Source organism: Haemaphysalis longicornis, unplaced genomic scaffold (assembly GCF_048455015.1).
Source record: "Haemaphysalis longicornis isolate Haplotype H1 unplaced genomic scaffold, Haemaphysalis longicornis Haplotype H1 scaffold_4, whole genome shotgun sequence".
Lineage (NCBI taxonomy): Eukaryota > Metazoa > Arthropoda > Arachnida > Ixodida > Ixodidae > Haemaphysalis > Haemaphysalis longicornis.
Window position 1 is genome coordinate 117,206,401 of NW_027526361.1, and position 23,322 is coordinate 117,229,722.

The 23,322-nt window shown below is 47.7% G+C and overlaps 1 protein-coding gene across 1 annotated transcript; it reads right to left on the reverse strand.

Moving 5' to 3' along the window:
* Positions 1-5,360: 5,360 nt before the first annotated feature.
* LOC144180516 (ubiquitin-conjugating enzyme E2 Z-like) lies at positions 5,361-23,322 on the reverse strand. The gene is made up of 8 exons (XM_077708848.1): positions 22,905-23,322; positions 17,839-17,911; positions 13,001-13,188; positions 9,120-9,231; positions 7,721-7,842; positions 7,558-7,648; positions 5,972-6,137; positions 5,361-5,743 (listed from the first exon to the last, which is right to left on the reverse strand). The coding sequence occupies exons 1-7, from the start codon at positions 23,135-23,137 to the stop codon at positions 5,991-5,993; spliced, it is 966 nt and encodes a 321-aa protein (XP_077564974.1). The 5' UTR covers positions 23,138-23,322; the 3' UTR covers positions 5,361-5,743; positions 5,972-5,990.

The window sequence follows — 23,322 nt, forward strand, 5'->3', positions numbered from 1 at the left end:
GCCGTCGTCTCTTTTGCTGCAACGAGCAGCCACGGAGCAGAAATTAAGATGATGGTGATGATGATCATGATGTCCTTGAAGTGTTTTTCAGATTTGGCAGAACCCTTAGATACGCTGACATCTTCACAGCGCATAGCCCCCACGTCACAGAACTTCCGGTGATAATATTAACAAATTCCCAAGATACATGTGTAGGCCAATGATACTGAATGACATGAAGAAAGATACAGCAGATATAACAAATACTCACTGTCATCATCAGAACGATAACATTTGGACAGCTGGTCATGCAGAGGTGTTTGAAAACACTCAAGTTGATACACTCTCCCGTGAGTTTAGAATCGGGGCACCAAACCTTCCTTTGTTGAAGCCGAATGGTCGTGTCATCCCGAACGATACGCTACAAGATCTTAACCTGAACAGGAGGGCATTGTCTCTGCCTCACCATAACTTAGACAGCAATCAGTATTACTAAGACAGCCGCACACTAACACTCCATGCAGCCCAGCTAGACGACATTTTCTCTCCAAAGGAAGGACAGAGAACCACCAGTGTGCAAACGCTGTGGCGGATATCCCAATCAGAAACATGGCCTATGGGAATGTCCCTGCATCACTCCAAGTGCACTTGGACATACAAACAACAACCAGCTGTCGCATGCCATTGACCAGAGCTGGTCTGCACTCTGCTCCTTGTTTGAGAGACAGCACGTTTTAGTGCTGTGCGTAAACAACGCACAACAGCTGTGCTTTAATTCAGTGGATCCGACCTGTAATCGGGTAGTGTCAACCACTGATGGTTCTTGATTGTTTTCTCTCTCTGCATCTCCACGTGACATAACCTGTTCCTCATCCGTGGTGTTAACAATGGCGATGCGATGTGCTTAAGAGGGCACATGACAACAATGAATACGGACCAGGCAATGCCGCTCTGCATATTGAATGGTCTAGGTAATAAATTGAGTGTTATTTTGCACAACCCGAAACTAAGCGCTGGCTAGGATAAGCGGACACAGACAGACAGCTCGTTGTGATGCATTTTTTAGGCAAAGCTTTACTTTACTTTAGGTACAAACTTTAGTTTAAGTACAAACCCAGGAAATATCTGGCAGCGTCCTTCTGACCTTCAAATTCTGCCATGGTCATGCAACGCCCCTCGCCCGGTTTCGCGGATCCAGCGAAAGCGTTACCGACCGTGCTTCGGTATCCCCTGCTGCTTAATTTTGCCCTTCTCAACACCCCTAATAGGCTGGAAAGCATCCAGAACCTTCACTTCAGCTTCTATACGGATGAGATGACACTCTGGTTACCGAGTGGCAGATACTTCCTCATAGAGCAAACCTTACAAGATGTGCGCAGGTGGTTGGCGAGAAGGCCCGAGTGCAGGAGGCCTGAAGTGTTTCCCCGACAAATCTGAGCTCCATCCCTCCCCCTCACCCCCCCCCCCCCCCCAGAAAAAACAAAAACAAATTGGCACCAACACCGTTCCAACGACCGCAAGCGTAATCATCCTTTAGTCTCCTCATTCGGTGCAACAGGGCGAACACTCAATTTGAATGCTTAGCGTTTTTTGTACCCCCACATCCAGGACAGTGTAACACCCCACATTTACAGAAGGCCGTGTCTAGAGTGCCGTCCGACGGTATTATAAGCAGTCGTCTATATCGACGTCCACCGGCGTTTTGTAACACAATTACCACGTCTGGCACTACATGGCTCTAGATAACGTAAAGCTAGGCAACCTAACTTTGAACATAACATAACATGACCTAACACACACAAAGAAATCACTTAAAACACCAAAATTAACCTAAGCCATAAAAATTATAGTTCGAATTGAAGATGAAAAAAAATAACCGAGGCAAAAGCAGGTCTCGAACCGCCGTCCTTGGGATCAGGAAGCTAAGGCGTATCCTCTACGCTACAACGAAAGATGCTTTGGCCTGCGATAGCCTAATGTTAAGTATTCGATTATTGCCGGACGGCACTCTGGCCGTGCCTGCAGCGATCAGCTAAATTGCCGCCCGACGGCTCTCTAGACACTGCGTTTACAGAAAGGACTGGCTATGTTGTGGCCCAGACGACAATTATGTGCTGCTTTAATCTGTGGTACAGAACAGAGGGTTATCTTGAGTTCTGAGCTACTGCTAGAAGTCAACTAAGCGGTCATCCCGAGATCAGGTGCAGAGGAAATTGGTATTGTTAAAGCACAACTTTAGCAATATGTTACTGAAAAATACCATGGGGCTGTAATTCGGCCGACAACTGAAAAATTCTTTGATAGCTACCCCAGTCGTCGTTCACTTACTGATAAGCGGTAGTCAGCACTTGCAAAGGAAGTAATTGAAATTCAACATACAGGTATTAGATACAACGAACTAGCTGAAATTGCTAGTGCTTTCCATGACCATTAGAGCAGACTAATTGCGGGGTCGAGTCCATCGTATCGGAGGCACGAATTTAATTCCTTCATTGATTTAATGCCTAAGCGGACAGACTATGAGTGCGCTCTGATTTCCGAGCCTATTACACTTGAAGAAGGTAAGGCTACCATCTCTGGCCTTAAGGCTAACAAGACCCTGGACCAGATGCTTTGAGTGGAGAGTTTTATCAAAAGGTCTCTGCTATCCTTGCTCCCATCATGTTAGACATATGCACAGCAGCATACGGCCATGACGTTTTACCGCCGGCCTTTTATTTAGGACACACAGTTTCAATTCCGGAAATGCAAGTCTAACAAAAGCTGCAATCGGCTGACGGCTATCGGCCAATATCTCTCTGCAATGTAGATTATAAAATTTTTGCAAAAATTTTATCTCTGCACCTTCAACTTGTCATCACCAGTTTAGTAGGACCTCACCAAACTTGCGGTATTCGAGGGAGGAGCATTCAAATGTACATGTTGCACGTCCAATATGGGAATGTGTGCGAGATCCGGCAGTACAGGTGGCCCTTATCCAAATCGACCTTTCAAAGGCATTTGATCGAGTTTCTCATGATTTTCTATCCGCACTAATGGCAGCGGTAAATTCAGGTGATATATTGTTAAAAGGCATCCAGCCTCGCTAGAAACAGTGTACCACACAATTGGTCGTCAACGGCGTACTGTCTAAGCCACTTGCGATTATGTCGTCTGTTAGACAGGGCTGTCCCCTTTCACCCTTGGTGTTTGCCTTATACTTCGAACATCTGTGCCTTACTATTCAGCAGAGCCAAAGGGCAGAGGGTTTCTCCTCATTATTCTGCCAGGGTAAGGCCCTTGCTTATGCGGATGACATTGCCTATTTTTTTGTTGATAAACAAAGCGTTCTAGAAGCCCTTAAAGGGAGACTGAAGCGATTTGTAAACATTGCGAGATTACTAGCGCAAATTGTAGTCCGGAGTCCATAGGCCATGTTTCGACCACTCTTAGCACGTTTACGCGTATTTATTTAGCAGAAAAATCAATTCCAAAATGCTGTGCTCCTCTCGGCATCCTCGACCATTTCCTATGGCGTTTTCGTGTGACGTCAGGAGGAGATGACTTGAGATGACATGAGTTGAGTTGACGGCTCGCCGACCTTCCGACAGAGTCAGTCGGCCCAGCATTTAGTCCTCCAGCCGCTGATGGGTCATGGCCATTCGTTCGCTCAGTTGAAACTAAGCCACGACACGTCTGTGAATGGAAGAATGTGCCTTTCTTTACTTTGTTAGTTTGTACACTGTATCGAGCTCCAAGTCCAGGTCGCTCCACACGAGCAATGCACAAGCGCACTTGTCACAAGCGCACTTGAAATACTAAAAATAAATAAAAAGTCTAAACTGGTTATAAATTATATACCTTATATTTCCACGGTCAGCAGAACTGGCCCGTGGCCGAATGGTCTGGGGCGCTTCTTACGTTATTTTGCAAGTCGCAAGTTCGAATCCCTGAGGGTTCGAACTCGCCGTTGAAGGCCAAAATTCCAAGAATATATCAAGCGGTCGTGAGCACGTGCCTCGCAGTGACTGCCCAGCGTCTTGGGCAGGCGCTGTGGCTTTAGCTGAAATAAAACTGCCAAAGACCTTGGGGAGCGAGGAAATTTTGAGCGCTCGTGAGCGCGCACCTCGCGGCGACCGCCAAGCCCCAGGCTCGCGCAGTGGCTTCACCAAAAAAAAAAAACCTGCGCTCTTGTCAAGCGCTACCGCGCATATAAAAAACCTACAGCGCTTATGCTCAAGTTCACCTACACCTACACCTAAACCTACACCATGCTCACCCACACCAGCTTCGCCATTTCAAGTCTGGCGCGTGAATCCAAGCTTCCCAAAATTTTTTGTCGAGTGTATTTTTTATCCCAATTGAAAGGCCTTCTCTGAAAGCACCTTAACCCTAAAGGGTTTTGCTTATAGCCCCCTAAACCTGTAAACACGGAATTTTTAGACATGCCAGCCACACGTGTCCCGTCAAAAAGAATGCTGGCAACCGTGACAGTCAGCTCTGCGGCAACACACTTTTAACCGCACGTCAGATTAAAATAGCCATTTAAAAACTTGTCTCCGACTAAAAAACAATGCTTTGAAACCTTTCCTATTCCTTTATGCGGTTTTTGAATCACGTGTTTAAATCGGCCGGTTTGTTTGGACACGTAGCGTAGTGTAACGTTTAGACACTGCGTGCCGCCACCTTTGAGTCTTCCGAAATTTTATTGCAAAATTAAAATTATTTCTCCCCGTTTATTATAAATTCCTCGCAGTTATCCTAGTATATAAAACGCTGGATTTCATATCAGCTGGCCGTCATGCACCCCATAAAAATTGTTCACCCCTTAAACGGAAAAGGTGCCTGGCGTTCCGTAATCGCAGGGCTACGCTTAATAAAACTTCTCAAACCCAGCCGCTCGATTGCTGTTCGTGCCAATTCTTTTTTATTTTTGCTGTGTTACACTGCCTGCGCCATCTATCGGAACTTCCGTTACCGGGTGTGCGTATAATCGGGCTTTGTGCACCGTGGCATCCATGATATTTGCTAGTCAACTGATGATGGGAGAGAGATTGTAGGCTCAACATGTCCCTTCAGAACACTGAGCACTACTTCAACGCAGCGTCACGATTCAGCTATAACTGCAACAATCTTTTTCTGTCCCGAAAAACGTTTGACTATTACAAATGTCGGTTACCCTAGATTTCTTGCAGCCTATGAAGTAATTGACGTGTGACACTCCGTCAGAGGCATTGGATGGACTCCCGAAGATTTATTTTCCACACTAATACATTGTTAATACTAGGTCATCTAAAGTTTCTATTGACAGAACTTTAGAAAAGCACCTCTGAAATATATCATTGAGAAAGGTTTGTTGGCAATTAATTTAAACAAAATTACTATAGGATACAGTATAACAGGTCAATAAATACATCAAAGGAGCCATTGTTCTCACATAACTAAACTTATTATCGTGCAGTTTCTGAGTCCCAAGTATATCGATTTCACCCACTTTTTTCTCGGGGAACAAAATGAAAGACTCTTATAGAATCGAAGATTCAATATCTGCATTGGCAAGAACCACCAACCAACAAGCGGTTACAAAGAATAGATTGTCTAATTTTATTTTTGTAAACTTCTGACCACTCCGAAACACCTAATATTAAGTCCGGTATTTCCGAAATTTGGAAAGTGCCCCTCCCTTGTTTTTTGGCGTTGAAGAATTCGCGGGTCCAAGCTGTTAGTCGTTATTCTCGGGAACTGCTGCCATGTGGATCCGATACCGAAGATATCGTGTGACGTCCTGCAAGAAAATAAAATTACGTTGTGAATTCTATATTTCAAAGCCAGTGAAGCAATGCAGCAACAAACTTTGCTCCACGGAGCCTCAACCGTTCCGTCAAGGAATGTTAAACAACCTTAATTGAGCTATAAATGTTCTACCGCATGGCTGTGTTAATATCAATACCTGCAGACAATCCGTAAAGTGAAAACTATAGAAATGTTGTATATTACTGAGCCTTATGACCACCTGGCTCTTCTTTCACCGACTAGATCCACCTGAAACCAGGTGCTCCGCCAGTCGGCGTCTGGTCATCACCAGGCTCAAGATTCCCTCTGTTCTTGACGCGCTGCTTCAGTGCCTGCAGGTTTTTCAGGAGCCCATCGTAGTCGAACTTGCAGCCGCTGAAGAAATCCTGTAGAACAGAGAATACATTGTATCAATGTTTATGATGTATAGAGCTACTCTGACAGCAGAAATCATGCGTATGTTACAGATTATAATTGTTTCCCAATGTCTACATGTGCAGTTTATTTTTACGATGAGAAAACCATGGAATTGGTTGCCTCGCTATTATTATTACAATCTTAAAGGCGAAGGATATCACGGACGGAAAACTAACGCCACCCCTTCCGCTGTACGGATAAAGGAAAAATCAATCGAGTGCTCGCTATGAGACAGCTGTTCGTAACTGACCCTATCAGGGAAAGTAGAACTAAAGGTATGTCCGTACGTCTCATAATCGACATTTGTTTTCGTCCCTGAAAGGCACCACACCACTGAACGGAGCAACACAGGCGGCTTTGGGTTAAGAAACCTGCGCAAACTCCGGCGTGCCGTTGCGGCCGGTGCTAACAAATGCCGAATGAACGCCTTACACAGCACCTCCCATTCAGGAGCCCAGCGCACATTGTATTTTTTTCCAAAGTAAATAACTGGTATGACACGTTTCCCTCAGGGGCGAGGTTTTTTAAGTGGGAGTCCATAACCTGGAATCAGTGTCTACAGTACGAAAGGTTGCCGCGAAAACCAGTGGCTAAATTTGGCGCTGTGTCCAGCTTCAAAAGTGATAATTTCCCGTCTGTTTTGAGGCGCGCGACCTCTGACAACCAACACGGCACCGATATCAAAGAACTGCCCTGTTTCTTTCTTTTTTTTTTTTTGCGTTGCGTGACTGTCGTCGGCCCTGACCCAATTTGAACTCACTCAATAAGGACACTGAAACGAACTCTAAATAAACAGAACTCCGATATATCACTCCTAATAAACAGAACTAAACAGAACTCTGAAGTAAACAGAACTCACAAATAAACAGAACTCCAAATCAACCGAACTCTGTTACTCGTTTCCAATTCACGGTGTTCCACCTCGGAGCACGTACGTGGTATTGAGCACAACGCCCGGACATAATGCGCGCTGCAGTTTTCACTCGGGAGATGCGACTGCTGACTTAAATGCGTAGATACAAGTGCGCCGGAAAACCGGGGTTCTAGCCGGAGCTTCCTTTTTTGGCACAGCAAAAGTGGGTTGAACACCGCTATTCAACTCAGAAAAAAAAAAAAAACACCGTTTCATGTGCCCTGAATGACATACATCTATTTCATGACCGTTTCAAGAGCTTAGAATATTTTTCTGCTCTCATTTCATTTTCACAAACGGGAACCCTTTTATTTCGTGACGACGTTTGTGATGCTGTCTTGGTTGCTGTCTTGAGTCGACATGGCAATTTGCTGCTCGTAGAGTGACGTCGGCGTCGCAGCCAATACTATTGAGTGCGATAAATGGGAAAGTTCTCTAACAAAATGAACAGCAGTGAGAAAACAGTATATACTAACCCACATGCTGAACCCTTTCGATTCTAGGTTCGACCTCACCACGTTTTCGTAGGTGTCGTAGTAATCCAGAAAGAGTCGAAGGACGGCTTCCCTGCACGTACGGAGAGTATCCGGAATTATGAAGCGACTCAGATTATGGCTACACAACACACTCCAGACCCACCTCAAAGTTGGTGGCAGGGGGCACGCTTCCATCAAGCAGGACTCGACCGTTCCGCACACAGCCACTCTGATTGTTTCATGCTGAACGAAGACGTAACGTTTTGACGGCGACGAATTGCCTTGCTACAAGCCAAAAAAAGGGGAAAAGAAAAACAACTGCGTTGGTATTTTACTGGCTCTAAATTTACCAGGGGCGTAATATTTGGCCAACACTCGGCTGGCGTCATCAATGAGCACGCGAATTTCCGTCCCTTGGATAATAGTACTTCAGCGGAAGCCGTACCTTCAAACATCATTATCGGTTCTATAGAAATCGCAACTCTATATGCAGAAAAGCAGATGACGATTACATACTCCCCAATGCAAAATTTCTGCGCAGCACGAACTGCAGTCTTCTCTGTCACGGCGCATGACTCCTGCGTATCATGAGGTGATCGCGTGATCAGCGAGCACACTGCGGGGCGCGGTACTCTGCCGTTATCTCGTAGCGCGTCGTCGCCGCCGAGCATGTTGTTGTAAATCATGTTTGAATCTTCCGCGCGAATGACACGTGGTTCGGATGAGCCACGCGCAAGGAGGAGCATGTCTCACTACCTTTTTGTCACACTTTCGCCAAGTATCGTCACTAACGAGCGTCTCACGCGGGCACGGCCATCGCCTCCTGCATTTTGTCAGTGCCAAACGCATCCTGCTTGAGTAGCGAACCACGCCGTGTCCTTCTACTCCAGCCACTCTGCCGCCAATTGCTAACATTTCCGGTGCTTCAGTCACTTGACCGGGTCATCTCGGGGCGACGCGCGGTGGACAGTGGCAACGTTATCAAAACGTACTCTGCCACTGCCCTGTGTTTTATATCGCTGGCCAGAGCACCGCTTCTTCGGCACTCACGAACATCGGTTGCATTTGGAACGGGACATAAGCCGCTATTGAATTCAGTTATGGTCGGGTGATTCTGCTTAAGCTTGGGGCCCCACCTTATGACATGTGGCCAATACAGGCGTACCATTCACTACCATTGTGAAGCGGGCGATGTGTTTGGAATTGAAAAAACACGGGATGCGATTGCTCAGTATACTGCCCTCCCCATCACATTTTCGTAGTTTTCTTGCTGTGTTCGCTCGCTCGGTTATGACGCTGTCACCACAGCCAAACTACAGTAGCGGCCGCCGAAGTGCTGCGCGCTAACATAATGGTAGTAACCTGAGCTTCTTACACATCACAATCGCTTTTACCAACCGCACTTTTATAAGCAGATCTCACGGAAATAACACGTTACGAGAGTTGTCTTGGGATGTACCGCTCCAAACTCATCAGATTTTTTCCAGGTTTCGGTCCATTCGTTCTTAGCACTACAGTGGTTATTATGCGAATGGATGAAAAAAATGAAACTTGCTGCGTACGTTTAGGTATCCTGGTCGGTTGGCGTACGGCGTCTCGCTCATTAATGACTGTATGGACATCAGCACAGTCGCTATGCTCTGGGCGGCGCTCCAGGCAGGTCCCATCCAGGTGCTGTCAAGGATTTATGGAAGAAAGGTTGACTGAATAGAAGTTTATAATGAAAGCAACCACTTCAAGCGGGGCAACGCCACCTGGACAGAAACGCCTCCACGCCTAGCTTCGTAACTTTGCTAAGGTTCACCTCATGTTCGTTTTAAAGGGTCCAGAAGACACAATACAAGTTCGGTCTTTAAAACAGCTGTTTTGTCCGGGTAGCAACCAGTTTTATCTCCAACTTTTTCGTGTGATTGCGAGCAGCCGGCTTAAGCCACCGCCAAAAATATCGCTTGGAGATTGTAGTGGGGCCTGTAGGCTTCTCTGATCGTTTAACTTAAATGCTTTCTTAACAACCAGCGGCCAGCTTAGCAATACCAGAACAGTCGTCACCGGATTTCCTCAAGGGAGCAAACTCAGCTCCTTCTCATTTAACCTCGTTTTATCCCAAATCCCTTCCTGCATACCCGCAGAACTCCCCTACGCGGTCTGCATCTCCATATTCGCAGGTGACAGCGTTGTGGACCTATGTAATCCCTGACAACCTCTTTGATCTAAGAATCTCCATCCAGAGAGCAATCAATGCTGTCAACAAACGACTGACGTAACTCGGTCTATCCACATCCCCACCAAATCCCAAGACCTATTCGTTCGGGGTCCTCTCTCTAGCATCCGCCGTCCCCCTCCTCTCTGTGTCTTGGGCCAACATGTCCCCTTGGTGAAAGAGGTCAAGCACCTCGACCTTCTCATCGACCAAGACCAGTACTGGCGACCCGCTGTGCCAGCCGTCCTTGCCACGATGAGACGAATCCTCAGGATAGCCTTACAACTGACAGAGGGAGGCTGTTCTCCGCGCTGGGTTGTGCGAATATTCCAAGCCCTCGCAGGTTCTGCATGTGTCTAGGCTCTCCCTTTCGGCAGTCTCTCAGAAATTCCCCGCAGCAGCATTGACAATGTCAACGCAACGTCATTCGCCGCTGTCTCTCCCTACCCCGCAGCTCACAGATTGGGCCAACCTACGCTGAAGTAGTCCTGGCCCCCCTCTCTCTTCTGGCAACTAAATGTGCCCTACACCACATATAGACTCCACAGAACAAATTATGGAATATTTCTACTCGCACGCCTCAAGAATCGCCCACACTCCCGCAAGGGGAAACTCGCTGCACAGTTTGAAAATCTTAAAGGCGAGGTTATTGCTACTGCACACTATGTTCCCGCCCCCGATCACTTCAGAGAAATTACCCAGATCAGCCCCTCACTCCCCAGAGGTTGCCCCAAACGCAATGCCTTACACTGCGCTCTGCGTCAGGATACTGAAGAGCGTGTCCACGACCACTTCGCCGGCTATACCCAGGTTTACGCACGGATCCGTACTCGCTGGGAGAGGTTTAGCTACTGCACCCTGCATTATCCCCGCAAAAGGAGCACGAAGCTACTGCCACCTTCAGTGCAATGCCTGCTCCATAACGGCCGAGATCGCAGCACTCCATCTTCCCCGTGACCTCATCACAGACCATGTTAAGTTCGGGCTCCCCATTTAATTAATGAAAGCCGCCGGTGGCTCATGTATCGGCGTCGCCTCCGCCGGTAGCTGTCAAGCGGCGTTCCTTTCATGCAACCGTGGGGATGCGAAGTTGGGGGCCGCTGATTGAATGTTTTGCGCCCTTCCTTTTGTGTAGCAAAAGACAGGGGTGCTTAGCCCAAGTATCTCTGTTGGTATGCGGTCGTTAGGTTTTTGAGGATTTGCGAAGCCGGCGTCGGCACTGTTCGTTGATGGGTCGTTCGCCTGGAAGATGGTCGCCTGGGCTTGGAGCCCCTCTTCCCGTGGGACAGACGGCGGGCAGCGGCGTCCCTTAGTCTGGGAGGAAATTAGCAACGACTCCCTCATTGTCCCGGCGCGCGCGTAGACGAGGCGCCAAGGCGGGGACGCGGGAAGAGGTTAGCCGCGCGAAGACCGCTCTAAGCCTTCGGCTTGGCTTTTGAGCAGATGCCGCCCCGTTCAACGAAATGGTGTGTCCACTCCGCGCGGTCAGTGACTTTAGGTTGCATTTGCTGGTCGGTTGCAACAACGTGCGTGGGAAACGTACTATGAGTGCATCAGAGAAAGTGTTGTGCAACGTGACCGCAGGTGGGGACATGTGTGGGATTCGTTGGCTGTTGTGGCCAATCAATGCTTCATATTAATTATTTTGAAAGGGGTTTTCGCTCTTTCTTGAACGCCCCCTTTGGAGGCGGGGTTTTCGGGATCAAAACCGGAGTGTTCGGGTTTTGTCCGAGGTCGGTCGAGAGGGATCTAGTTCAGCATAGATCTCAGCCGAACAGGCTGCTGCGGGCAGTGACAATGTAACCGTCATTCTGTCCTGATGTGAATACTTCGAGTAAGGTAAATAGTGCAAATAAACCTAATATACAGCAAGAAAGGCAGTCCTTATACCTCACCTGCTTCAAGCATCGGACGTCGGTCATCGGAGCGAGTCGAGATCGTCCTCTCGGCTCGCGCATCAAAACAACTTCATAATTTCGTCTTCATCAGTCACCAAGAAGATGGAGAGGCGAATTCTAACTGACCAACCCGAAATAGACAAAGCAGTTATACTTAGTGACTCCCGGACCGCCCTCTGGAGACTTGCCCACAAAAGAAAGCCTCACCGACCATCAGAAGTCTTCTAAAGAAAGCACTGCTCCTCACAAAACTAGGGAAACACATTGCTTTCCAGTGGGTGCAACGAGGCGGCCGATGCACTAGCTAAGGAAGCACATAATGCGCTCACGACCCGCTGCACTGATGTCGCCCTGATTGACGAGGCCCGTCTTATCATTCGAAGGGAGCTCTCCTCTGTCCACCCTGACTCTGGCGTCGCATCCGGCCTTCATTTCCACCCCCTCCTTTACAAGGGCCTATCCCTCCGAGAAATGGGGCTCCTACTCCGCCTTCCAGTCGGCTGCCACAAATCTACCGCCCGCCTACCCAAGCTAGGCCTTTCAAACAGTGCCAACTGTCGCAACTGCACAGCAGAACAAAACCCTTCAGCCCATTCTACTAGTGTGCTCTCAATACTCCGGCCCTCGCTCCAAATGCTGACAACATTTGCCTCACTACTCGTGAACCGCACAACGGCCACCGATCTCCTGTTTCCCAAGGCCCTGCCCTCAGTGCAAGAGAAGGCATTCCGCTGTCTGATCGCTTATCTAACGTAAACGTCCCTGCATACCGTCCGTGACCCTTACCCTTACCATCCCCCTCTTCATACCTCTCTAACTACCCTATCCTTTACTTTCCTCATTCTCTTTACCTTTCCTTTATTCTAATTTTCCCCTTCCGGTTGAGGTGTCATCCTACGATAGTTACTGGCAGTCCACTTTCCTTTTCAGTTACTATACCCATACACGTCACGTTGGCCGGGAAGCTGAATCGACAGACAGACAGACAGGCGAAAATTTCTGTGTTTAAGTAGCGCACGAAATGCTATCGTCTTTAAACAAAAAAGCTGGTACCCCACACTGTGTATGTATTGCCTGTAATACGGCTGACGTGTAATTCGCTCTGACGAATGCATACATATACTGGACATGGCAGTTCATTCGCGGCGAAGAAAGAACATGCACGGCCATCTTTCGGTCGGGCGACAAGTATTCGAATCAAGTGACAAACACACAGGCCCAAACTTTTGAGTTTAATTATCTCAAGAAGGACTTCGATCGTGCTTAAAAGGGCTGATTGGTTCTTTGCTTCTCCAGCATCTTTCTATACCGGGGCTTAATTGAGAGGGGAGGCGTCGTTGCTCACCCCAGGATGCTGAGGCAGATCTTGCCGTTGGCGTAGAGGTGCGGGTGGAAGCACACACGGCCGCCGTCCGTCGTCATGAGGCGCACCCGCGGAGGCGCGATGGGGTAGTCTGTGGGGCACTTGAGCACGAAGTGGAAGAAGCCTCCTTCGTACGGCGTGTCGAAGGGGCCCACCACGATGGCGTCGATCTGCAGAGACACATGGGCACACGGGCAAGCTGAGAAGACAGGGCGCACTCGGGACAAAAATTTCAGGCGAGATTTGCGGGCGACATTCAGCGACCTCCGCTGAAGAGTGAAAGATAGATGCATATATAATGAAAACATTTTTCAACATGCATGCCGAAACTCGTGCCTTTTTTTATAGATGACAAGAGCCTTCAAGCGGTGGATGAATGTAGCTAGATTAGGCAAGTTGTCAGGGCTTGTCGAAGGAAAGAATATAGAACGTGTCATTAACGAGGGCTGCGGTGCATTAGGCAAGCATTCCAAAGTAGTGAACTTTAAAGGGGCCATGCAGACAAAACACAAGTTTGGATCATTCGAAAGATTGCCTCGTTAGAATCATACTGACACCACTTTCAACGTAAACTTCGCTCAAATAAGCTACATAATTAGGGAAAAAAAGGGAATGGGCATGCGACCCACTAGCTCATTTCCCGCAACAGAACCGATGATGCCATAAGCCGTGCTGTGCGATTTGCTGAGGCCGGCAGAAGCAAACGCAAATTAGGCAGGGTTTATAAGCTTGCCGAACGACGTATTTGTGCTGATATGTAGGGCAGATTCTTTTTATAGCAGTAAGAATCGTGGGGTGAATTATTAAAGTTACGTACGAACACGTAAACACCGAAGCAGTTAGTGCTGCACTTCGCCGGCTGACACCGCTTACACAGCTGTCGGACGCGCTGGCCTTGTCTGAAAGTCTGAAACAACACTGACCAACTGACACAAGCGGCACGGTCGCTTACGTCACCACGTTTGTCGAGTCATAGTTCAAGTAGAGTGAACTAGTTCACTCTAGTTCAAGCTTTAGGAAACGATTAGTATGAACCGTATGAAAACACGGCAGGTGTAGAAGTCTGGCCCGAAGCAAAGTGCAAACACTGGCACTTCGACTGGAGTTCCTGTAATCACGTAGCGCAAGAGTTGCGCGTCTGATTGCCACATGCGCCGGGTTTCAGTTCGACAGGGAAGCCAGCTTTCAGGGCTGCGCACAAGACCCCGTATTCAGTCAGTTCTGCTCAACTGAGCATCGGTGATTGCGGAAGCGGCGGCAGCGGGCGCCGCTCAGCTGATAAGCAGCCGAGAATCGTGCGCCAGTTTTTGTCCGCGGCGCTCCTCGCCCCTCCTCCTCCCCAACGGCAGCTCCTACATGCGAGACGGGTGGCTTCCCGCACCACCTGGAACTCAAGATGGCGGATTGGCGCGCAGCTCTGCTTCCCTAGGGGAGCTATATACAGGAACTCTGATGATGATGTTTGTTTGTTTTCTGGCGCAAGGGCAACGAAGGCCAAAGAGCGCCAACACAATGGTTGTGTCATTTCTGGTGTACTATTTTGAGTAAAGTAGTTAGAAATGTGATAGGTTACTGCGGGGTGTATAGAGCCCCTGATTTAAAACAAAAACTTTGGAGTGAATGAAATGATTATGAGGTTACAGTAAATGTTCAATCAAAGCTACCCCTCCGAGGGGCTTTGTTATCATGTGTGGTATGAGGTGCCTTTCAAATGTCTCCAAGGTAAGTAAAGACACGTTTACTTGGAACGAAAGGTTTATCGCCTAAAAACAATGATGGATGAAGTGGAATCATGTGAGTGTACAGTTCCCCGCAATTCTTCTTTCTCGCACTGTGGAAGTGGGGACATTCAATGAGAGCATACATTACTGACAGACGATGTCCAGAACTGTTGCATCGTGGCGGTGGGGCTCCATTTAGAAGATGGGAATGAGAGGCATATGTATAGCCTATAAGCAGTCTGCACGTGTAATTGTTTTGTTCTGTGATGTTTTTCTGTGTAGTAGCTGCCAATTGGGGGTTTTGTAGTGTGGTGTTTGTTTTCTGTCGGTGTGTCCCAGTGTATACAAGAACTCTAACTTCGACAATATTGCAATGCCATTTATGTAAGCGGGCGATAAACAAGATAACCATACATTGGCACTTCAGCTAACTTCAGCAGCTTTGCAGCGCCATCTATGAAAGTAGGCGATAAACAAGGTAATCAAACGGACGCCTGTGAGATGGTAACAGGCCTCGTCAGCAGGCAACATTTAGCTTTAAGGACCTGCTATTAGTACGTCATCGTTGACGTCACGAAAACGCACGATTTAGCGGGAGAATTGAACTTTTGAGTGAAAATATTTAACTTCTCAGTGAATAAAGCATAATTTGCTGCCGAAAAAGCGCTTAGGACCCTATAAAACACCGAATATTTCGAATAAAACAAACTTGTATTTTGTCTGCATGGCACCTTTACGGTATCGGTGTCACTGAGAAGGGTGGTGGGTAATCAACACGTACTGCACGTGAAGACTTCCGGGGCAGAAACGTGGCGCGTTACTCTGTATACCAGCCCAGCTAGCCATGGGAAAAAGGTTGTTAGGAGGGAGGTTTAAACCCAGCAAACGAGCCTTCGGGGGCAAACCCAAAGAGAAGACACTGCGACTCATATTAGGAGAAAGTAGTTTGGGCATTGGGTAAAGTTAGTAGAACTGACTAGATGTGGAACACCCGGGAAAAGGAGCAGCTTCCGAGAGGCGGTAGTTCTAACCCCCTGTTACGTATACTCTTTGCGCTAAATAGTGGTCATATCGTATGTATGAACCGTGCTCCATTGTCTAGCAGTTTGGAAAGTTACCAATATATCTCCTTGATACGTGGCGCCGAAATTTATTTCGGCACGAGTATGAGGCCCGGCGGCCACGTGGGGCGTAACGTCACGAAACTATTGCCTGAGAAAAAGGTGGCAAACACCATCGCGTATTGCGGCGAAGACGGCTGACTGACAGCTCAAAGTACCGGGATCGCGGCCTTCTCACTACGTCACTGGACTGTTTGGTGACGACGAAGTCAAAACAGCACTTTGTACATTGAGTCACATAAAATGATTGGTTGTCCCAAATTGTAAGCCTGGTAGATAATTATTTATTGAATTTTTACTTATTTATCTATGTAATATTTATTTATTTATTTATTTATTTATTTATTTATTTATTTATTTATTTATTTATTTATTTATTTATTTATTTATTTATTTGGGAATGCCCATGAACAGCCCTAGGGCTTCCTTGTGTGGTGCACTAGAAGTACAGTGTGACACAGGCGAAACAAAGAATGATACAAACAAGGCGAAGCACACGCACACACACAAACACACACGCAGACGAACGCACGCACGGACACACAGACATATGCATGCACACACACACATGCGCGCGCGCATGCGCATGCCCTCATGCACGCACGCACACGCGCACGCACGCGGACGGATTGCAAATTGCACGGACACAAATTGCAAGAGTAAGATATGAACATTGCGGTCGGGTACGTTAGCATGCACAAAGACAGGGTTCATGAAAAAGTACAGGCATGTGCAAACACTCGCGTTATAAACGTTTAAATGGTCGTATCGTACTGCAGAATAACTCGAAATACATGTAAAGCACATCGATATGTATGGGCCCACATACGGGCGCATAAACACACGAACACACACATACAAACAAAAATGGTAAATCAGGTTTCCTTATATATCATACTTAGGGGGCATGAAGCGGTTCAGATACTTGCGTTTTTAAGAGCACCTTTGAAAGACTTAGTATTGCTGGAAAACACGTCTAACGATACATAAAAATCAGTATACACGCGCTGCACACGGCAGACTGGAGACAGCATCTCTGTAGTCGTTACATCAAAGCCCATATGGGAACGCAGTGCTCTCATTGGCGCCCTTAGCCGAACAGAGCTCACTAGTCTCGAGCTATCGAATTCGGAGTTGATACACTTGAACAACAACAGCAAAAAGAAAAACAAATCGTGGTTCGTGCGTTTAAATTGTAATTCTTCCAGGTTAGGCCGCTTAAGGACGTCGTGGTAAGGTCATTTGTCATGTGGGGTGTGGCTGCGAGCGAATATGCCATTAAACCTTTTTTCCACCCTCTCCAAGCGCGAAGATGACGACGTACACATATGGGTCCAGACTTCCGATGCACACTACACCTTTGGGATAACAAGGGCTTTATAAAGGGATAGAAAACACGATCATCTTGGGGAGCCCCTTGTTGCACGAGAGATCGCACCCAGAGTCCGAAGAGATGCGCGGTCTACGTAGTTGACATGAGGTGTGAACCGAAGTTAACAATCCTTCAAAACACCCAAATCGCGTGTTTCGCGTGCTCTTTTTATCGTCTGAGAGTCGAGGCGGTACAAAAATGTTAAAAAGAATGTTTTCAAGTGTATGAATTAAATAGCAACGGTCTCTAAAGGGTTCAGTTGGAGGTAGTTGGTTTTGCACCAGAGGGAAATCGCGGGTACGTCGCTTTGAAGCTCGGCGCAATTTGCCTGCGATACTACGGCGCGGCAAAGTTTCATGGCGTCTAGAAACTGCAAGATACGAATGGAACTGTACCTCATTAATAAATAAGTTAAACAGTTAAGGAGAGAGAATGGAGCCCTGAGGAATCCCGGATGGCACAATGAAGCTGCGAGGCTTGGCAGTACTTTTGAATGTGGGCAGATAAAGTTCGCGGGTTTTCACGCACAATGTATCTGTGCTGTTTCTTCTAGGCGACAAACACTGAGCTGAAGCGTCCTGGCCCAATTTGCGGGAACTAGCGTACCTTGGTTATGTTGTGCTCTTCCGGTGCTACGAATACTCCTGGTGGTGGCTGCTCGTAGATGTCCCGGAGGTCCCTGACGAATACAACCAGAATGTAAACGCTAAAATAAATGTTCACTACGTATATACAAAATTATCGCGCAGGTGACTGCAGGTATCAAAAGAACATAAGAGAATCGCTACGAGCATTGGTGTATGGCCACCGAAACACGCTGTACTTGCATGCATGTTATTGATTATAATTTTGACATGAATAAAGATTCCCAAGGAATACTGTGGGAATTTAGCCAAAAAGATGAAGGAATCTTTCAGAATGTTATGATAGATAAATGTGAGCACTATTACTTCAAGAAAAACTAAAGCGACCAGTGAATAGTTCTAAAAAAGAGTTCGGATACGCGTAACTTGGCTGAAACGAAAATTTTCTCTATGAGGTGTTTAGGCCAAACCCGGAAGACTGACTTTATAAGCACGACGTCGTGTGGTCTGGCGGAAGCCGTTATACACACGACGCGACTGAGGCGCCAATGCGGCAGTTGCTGAAAACTGAAAGCGCCCTCATCATACGGGTTGGCGGGCTACCCAAGCCCCTTGGCGGCTTCGACGGAGGTGGCATGGCATTCGAAGTGGGGGCACGATTTAGTTGCTTTAGCGATTTCGATCGCGCCTTCAGAGAATTTCAGCTCCGGAACAAGGCCTTTTTCGTAGTGAAAGCTACAAACACAGTGGACGTCGTCAATTCGCGGCTAAGTGTACGACTTGAACGACTGCAGAAGAAACTGAAGTACAGAAACGCGACAACAGACTCGGACATCACGATAACAGAATCGGACAATAGACTCGGACATCGCCGTGAGTGTTAATTAAAGCGTCCCATTATTTTCGGAACGATCGGTGCAGTTTGTTGTTGAGTGTCGCGGTTGCTCGCATGACTGTTATATTACACGCTGATACTTCTACGCATGCCGTTTTGTTTTAGGCTGTGGCTAGCGTTCCGTCCAGACGGAGCCGGCGTGAAAATTTATAGAGTTCCGTCCAGACGGAAGCAAAACCGGTTGATTAGACACCATGTTCAGCCTTCAGATTTGGCGTAGAGGTTGCGCCTCGGATAATTACACTATTGTACCGGGTTCGATTCCCCCCCGGACATGCTTTTTTTGCGTGATCGCGCCACTGTTTTGTAACTGATAACTTCGCGCCCACTTTACAATTGACGCGGAGACCAGTAGGCCTTGATTTTGCACTCAACCGGCCGCTCCGCTACCGCTCACTAGAGCCAAGGCCGACGTATCCATCACCAGAGTTCCGATCATCTGTAGTTCGTAGTGGACATCACTAATTAACGGTTATTCTGGATAGTCAATGCGCGGAAGCGGTTCGTTCGGCTGGGTAAATATGAAGAAAGACTGCTCTCGCTGCTTGTTGTTACTAAACTTTAACCGCGGTTATCGCAAGCTGTGGTTTTGGCTGTTACACGCGAAATTTTAAGTGTGGTGACCACGGACACTTGGTTGTGAGCTTAACAAAAATAAATTAACAGACTTTAAACTTCACGATAAAAAGAAAAGAGAAGTAGTGTAGACAAAATGAAATATCGTTAAAACAGTCGCTTCAGACCCAAACGCAACGCACTCGATCGCGCGCGGCGAGATTTAGGTTAAGGGCTATTAGGTCGCAACCGGCTTGGTTTTCTCGCGTCTGCTCGGTGATGGGAACTTTAGGCTTAGCGTCGCGGTGGATATTTGACCGCCGCTATCTCTACAACTGCGAATTGCAATCCATAGCACAATTTTTCACCACACTAACATTGCCTTTCTCGCATGTGGAAGTTCTTTTCCGAGATCAGATTGATTTCGAAAAGCGGCGATAAGCTGTTGCTGCCGTGGTCTGGGCCGGTTCGAGCCGCTTTCAGTGCCGTGCGGGCAGGCGCGGCGGCATGTTTGCAGGCATGGCCGACGTGCGCGCCGATCGTTTCCGAGTGCTGAAAACGCACCATGATTGCCTGCTTTGGAGAACGACGCGGGGAATTTACAAATTTAGCATGGTTTTTGTCGTATACAGTTGATCGGGTGGATCGGGAAACGAGCCGCTGCTGACGGGCAGTCGCGCTGACTGCGAGAGCGACGCAAAGAACGCAAGCGCCTCTTGGGGGCAGCTTTGGGGCGCCCGCTATTTGAGAACCTTCGTCTCCACCGAACGCCAGGTGATTTTTTTTTTCACCTCCGCTGATACGCCGCCACTTGCGTCCAAACTGACTTGTGTGATTTTGAGCACTGCGGCTGGGGGAACTGCGGTTAACGTGACCGAACTGAGATGGCCAAGCTCAGTGTGCATTACGCACGGTTAGCGGGGTAACCGGAGTTCCGTCTGTCTTGTAACGCAGCAAAATGCGGTTTTGTCTAACCACGGTTCGCTTAACCGTGGTAAACTGTGCCCGTGTAAACAGCTTCCGCTCATTGACTAGCCAGAATAACCGTTAATTAGTGATCACCATTACGAACTAGAGATGATCGGAACTCTGGCGATGGATACGTTGGCCTTGGCTCTGGTGAGCGGTAGCGGAGCGGCCGGTTGAGTGCAAAATCAAGGCCAACTGCTCTCACCGCGTCAATTGTAAAGTGGGCACGAAGTTATAGCTGTTACAAAACGCTGGCACAACCACGCAAAAAAAAAAAAAATAAAGTATGTCCGGGGGCAAATTCGAACTCGGTACAATAGCGCCAATTTCCGAGGCGCAACCTCTACACCAAATCTGAAGACTGAGCATGGCGTCTAATCAGCCTGTTTTGCTTTCGTCTGGACGGAACTGTACAAATATCACGTCGGCTCCGTTTGGACGGAACTCTAAGCTCTCAGTTGTATTCCGTCTGGACGGAAGGATAACCCTCAGTGCTCCGTTCCGTCTGGACGGAACTTTAGCACTTGCTAATCGTTTTATTTGTTTTATTGTCTGGAATAAACTGGTTCTTTCTGTTTCTTGCGTGTCGGCGTCATTTCGTCGAGGGGGTCAGGCTCGCGAACCCTTCGCACATGAAGGAAGTCCCTTCACGACGTATACCTAAACCAAGCAGTTCTTGGAACGTTTAGTCACATTTGGTTTCTAACTTTTAGTGTGCATAAATGGCTAATGCCCAAAGCAAACATGAAAGCTGTTATCATAGCTCAGCACATGTGGATGTGCTTTAAATTAAATGTCGTGGATATTCAGTTCGAAATGGTGAAAATTGGCTTGCATGTGGGCACCGAAATTCGTTTACGAATAAAATGAAATGGGGGTGCATCTGACTTCGTTTTTTTCATAATTTGTTGCAACTGAACTTGAACCTGTAACTTTTTTAACGCGCATGAGTAGAACAGTTTGCCGCATCGTTAATGCTATTGGTCAACGTAATCCTGCATATACGTGTTAATTCTAAATATAGGACAGGTGCTTCCATCCCACAGTATTTATTCGGAGGCTGGATAAGAGCACCGCCATCCGTTGTGGGTTCGATGCGATCACAACCGGAGCGCTTCTGAACTGCATTGACTATGCAGAGTGTAATCCGAGATAAGAAATACGTGAAAATTATAACCAAGGTTATTTTTCGGGAGCTGAACGTTATTTAAAAGCCACAAATTTCCCATCGGTAATTGGGAATATTGTCGGTGTGTCAAGGACGTAATGTGGCACAGAGCATGTTAAATAAGTCGCATCGCTGCAATCGTAAGTGAAATAAATGCATTATCCGGTTCTATGTCTTGCTTTGCATCCATAACATCAGCTGTGCTTTTTTTATTGTGATACGGAGCGCGAAGGCTAAACGAAAAGATGACCCCGCGCCGGCGCCGGTGCCCGCGGAGGCCGCAGACGCGGCCGCGGAGACGCCAGCGCCATCTCTCGCCCCCGCCGCGGATCCTCCCGCGGCGAAGTGCGTGGAGGTGGCGCCGCTCGTCGGCACCCCAGCAAAGAAAGAACTGAAACTAAAGCGTGGCAAACTGTTCGCATGGCGACGCAGTGAAACATCCCCCTCGCGAGGGGCACGATCAAATGCAGAGCATTTCCGGGAGCGCACGACGTTAAGTAGTTTGCGTTACGTTAATGTTGTTGCACATGTTGCAACTGCTGACAAGAGAGCGCTCGTCAGCAGTAATTTGAATGAGTCAACGATATAAGGCGCGTTCGTAGCGTCCCATTCTGTGTCGGCTTTGTGGCGCAGTGGGTAGAGCACCTTGTACATTGCGTTCCGCCCGCAGGGTCGAGGGATCGAAACCAGGAGCCGGATAGTATTTTCTTTTATATAGTGTAGGGGGAGGGGTGCGGACAACGACGGTGCGGACTACGACGGGACAACGCGGGTGACATCGTGAGTTACTGAAATGCTCTGCATTTAAAACCCATTTAGAGGAGCGTTGTACGGCTGTCATTTGAACCATCGGCTTCGCGACCCGTGGTACGACGGAAAAGGGCAATAGAGCCGCTTGGAAATTGGGCAAAACGCTCTATCAGGGCGATTGGGACGGGCGGAGCAACAGCGCGGCGCCGGTTGCTTTGGCTGCCGCGTTGGCGCGTCATTCGCGTCGTGCGTATAGTGGCTTCCGCCAGACTTCACGACGTCGTGCGTATAAAGTTAGTCAACCCGGAAATATTTGAGCATTGGTAATCAGTTTATTCCTGTGAATCAGGCCCACGACAAGCAGAATAATTTTGAAGGAAACCTTTAGGCATTTTTATACCCCTAATGTTATAACCTAAAAACGATAGAATGTACTAATAAAACTCGTAGTGTCTAGGACCAGCATTTATGTTTTGCCTGGATAAGGGATCTTGGCCATTTTTCCTTTTTTTTTTAGGTGTAATTTTCAAAGTGCAGTTGCCGTTTTCCAGATTTCTTCGCGCAGTTTTAAAATAACTTGTGGAGCCTTCGTGCGGGCAACATTAATAAGTCAACCCAAATTAATATAGATAAGAGGTGAACGTGTGGGCTAAGTATAAGGGCACACAGAGAGACTTGCACAATGGTCACGTTCTTCTTGCCTAGTAAAGACTAGCTAGTTTCTCTGTACACTTGGCGGGGTTACCCTTACCGTTTCGTCCTTTGCAAGCATTGTGGAGACGGCACCTCGAGCTCGATCGGGATGGGGTCCCAGGTGTCAATCCCGAACGGCTTCTTCAACGCCATGCCGCCGTTGCCTTTTGGCGATACCCGCAGATCAAATACGTGTCTCGTGACCTTCTTCTTCTTTGTTCCTGATGATAACAATGGTGATGTGGGCAATAGGGTAGGTGGTAAAATGATTACGGAACGGTTAATGCCCATCCTTAGGTATGAAAATCCGGTTAGTTTATGTAGCGCAGAACGTAACAAGGACTAGAATGACAGGCATAGACACCACATAGGGGTAGACAAATATTGTCGCGGGACTTTGAGAAGCCAAGGAGCGAAGATGACGAGGACTGCAAGCGTGTAAGTTGCTTTTCGGCGCTTTCAGAAAAGAAAAACCG

What these genes read in the sequence shown, in the direction of transcription:
- LOC144180516 (XM_077708848.1), bottom strand. Translation starts at nt 23,137, where the DNA reads ATGGGCATTAACCGTTCCGTAATCATTTTACCACCTACCCTATTGCCC. An exon ending in TGCTTGCAAAGGACGAAACG is followed by an intron (nt 17,912 to 22,904) that starts GTAAGGGTAACC and finishes TGTATTCGTCAG; the next exon opens with GGACCTCCGGGACATCTACG. An exon ending in ATCTGCCTCAGCATCCTGGG is followed by an intron (nt 9,232 to 13,000) that starts GTGAGCAACGAC and finishes AATCCTTGACAG; the next exon opens with CACCTGGATGGGACCTGCCT.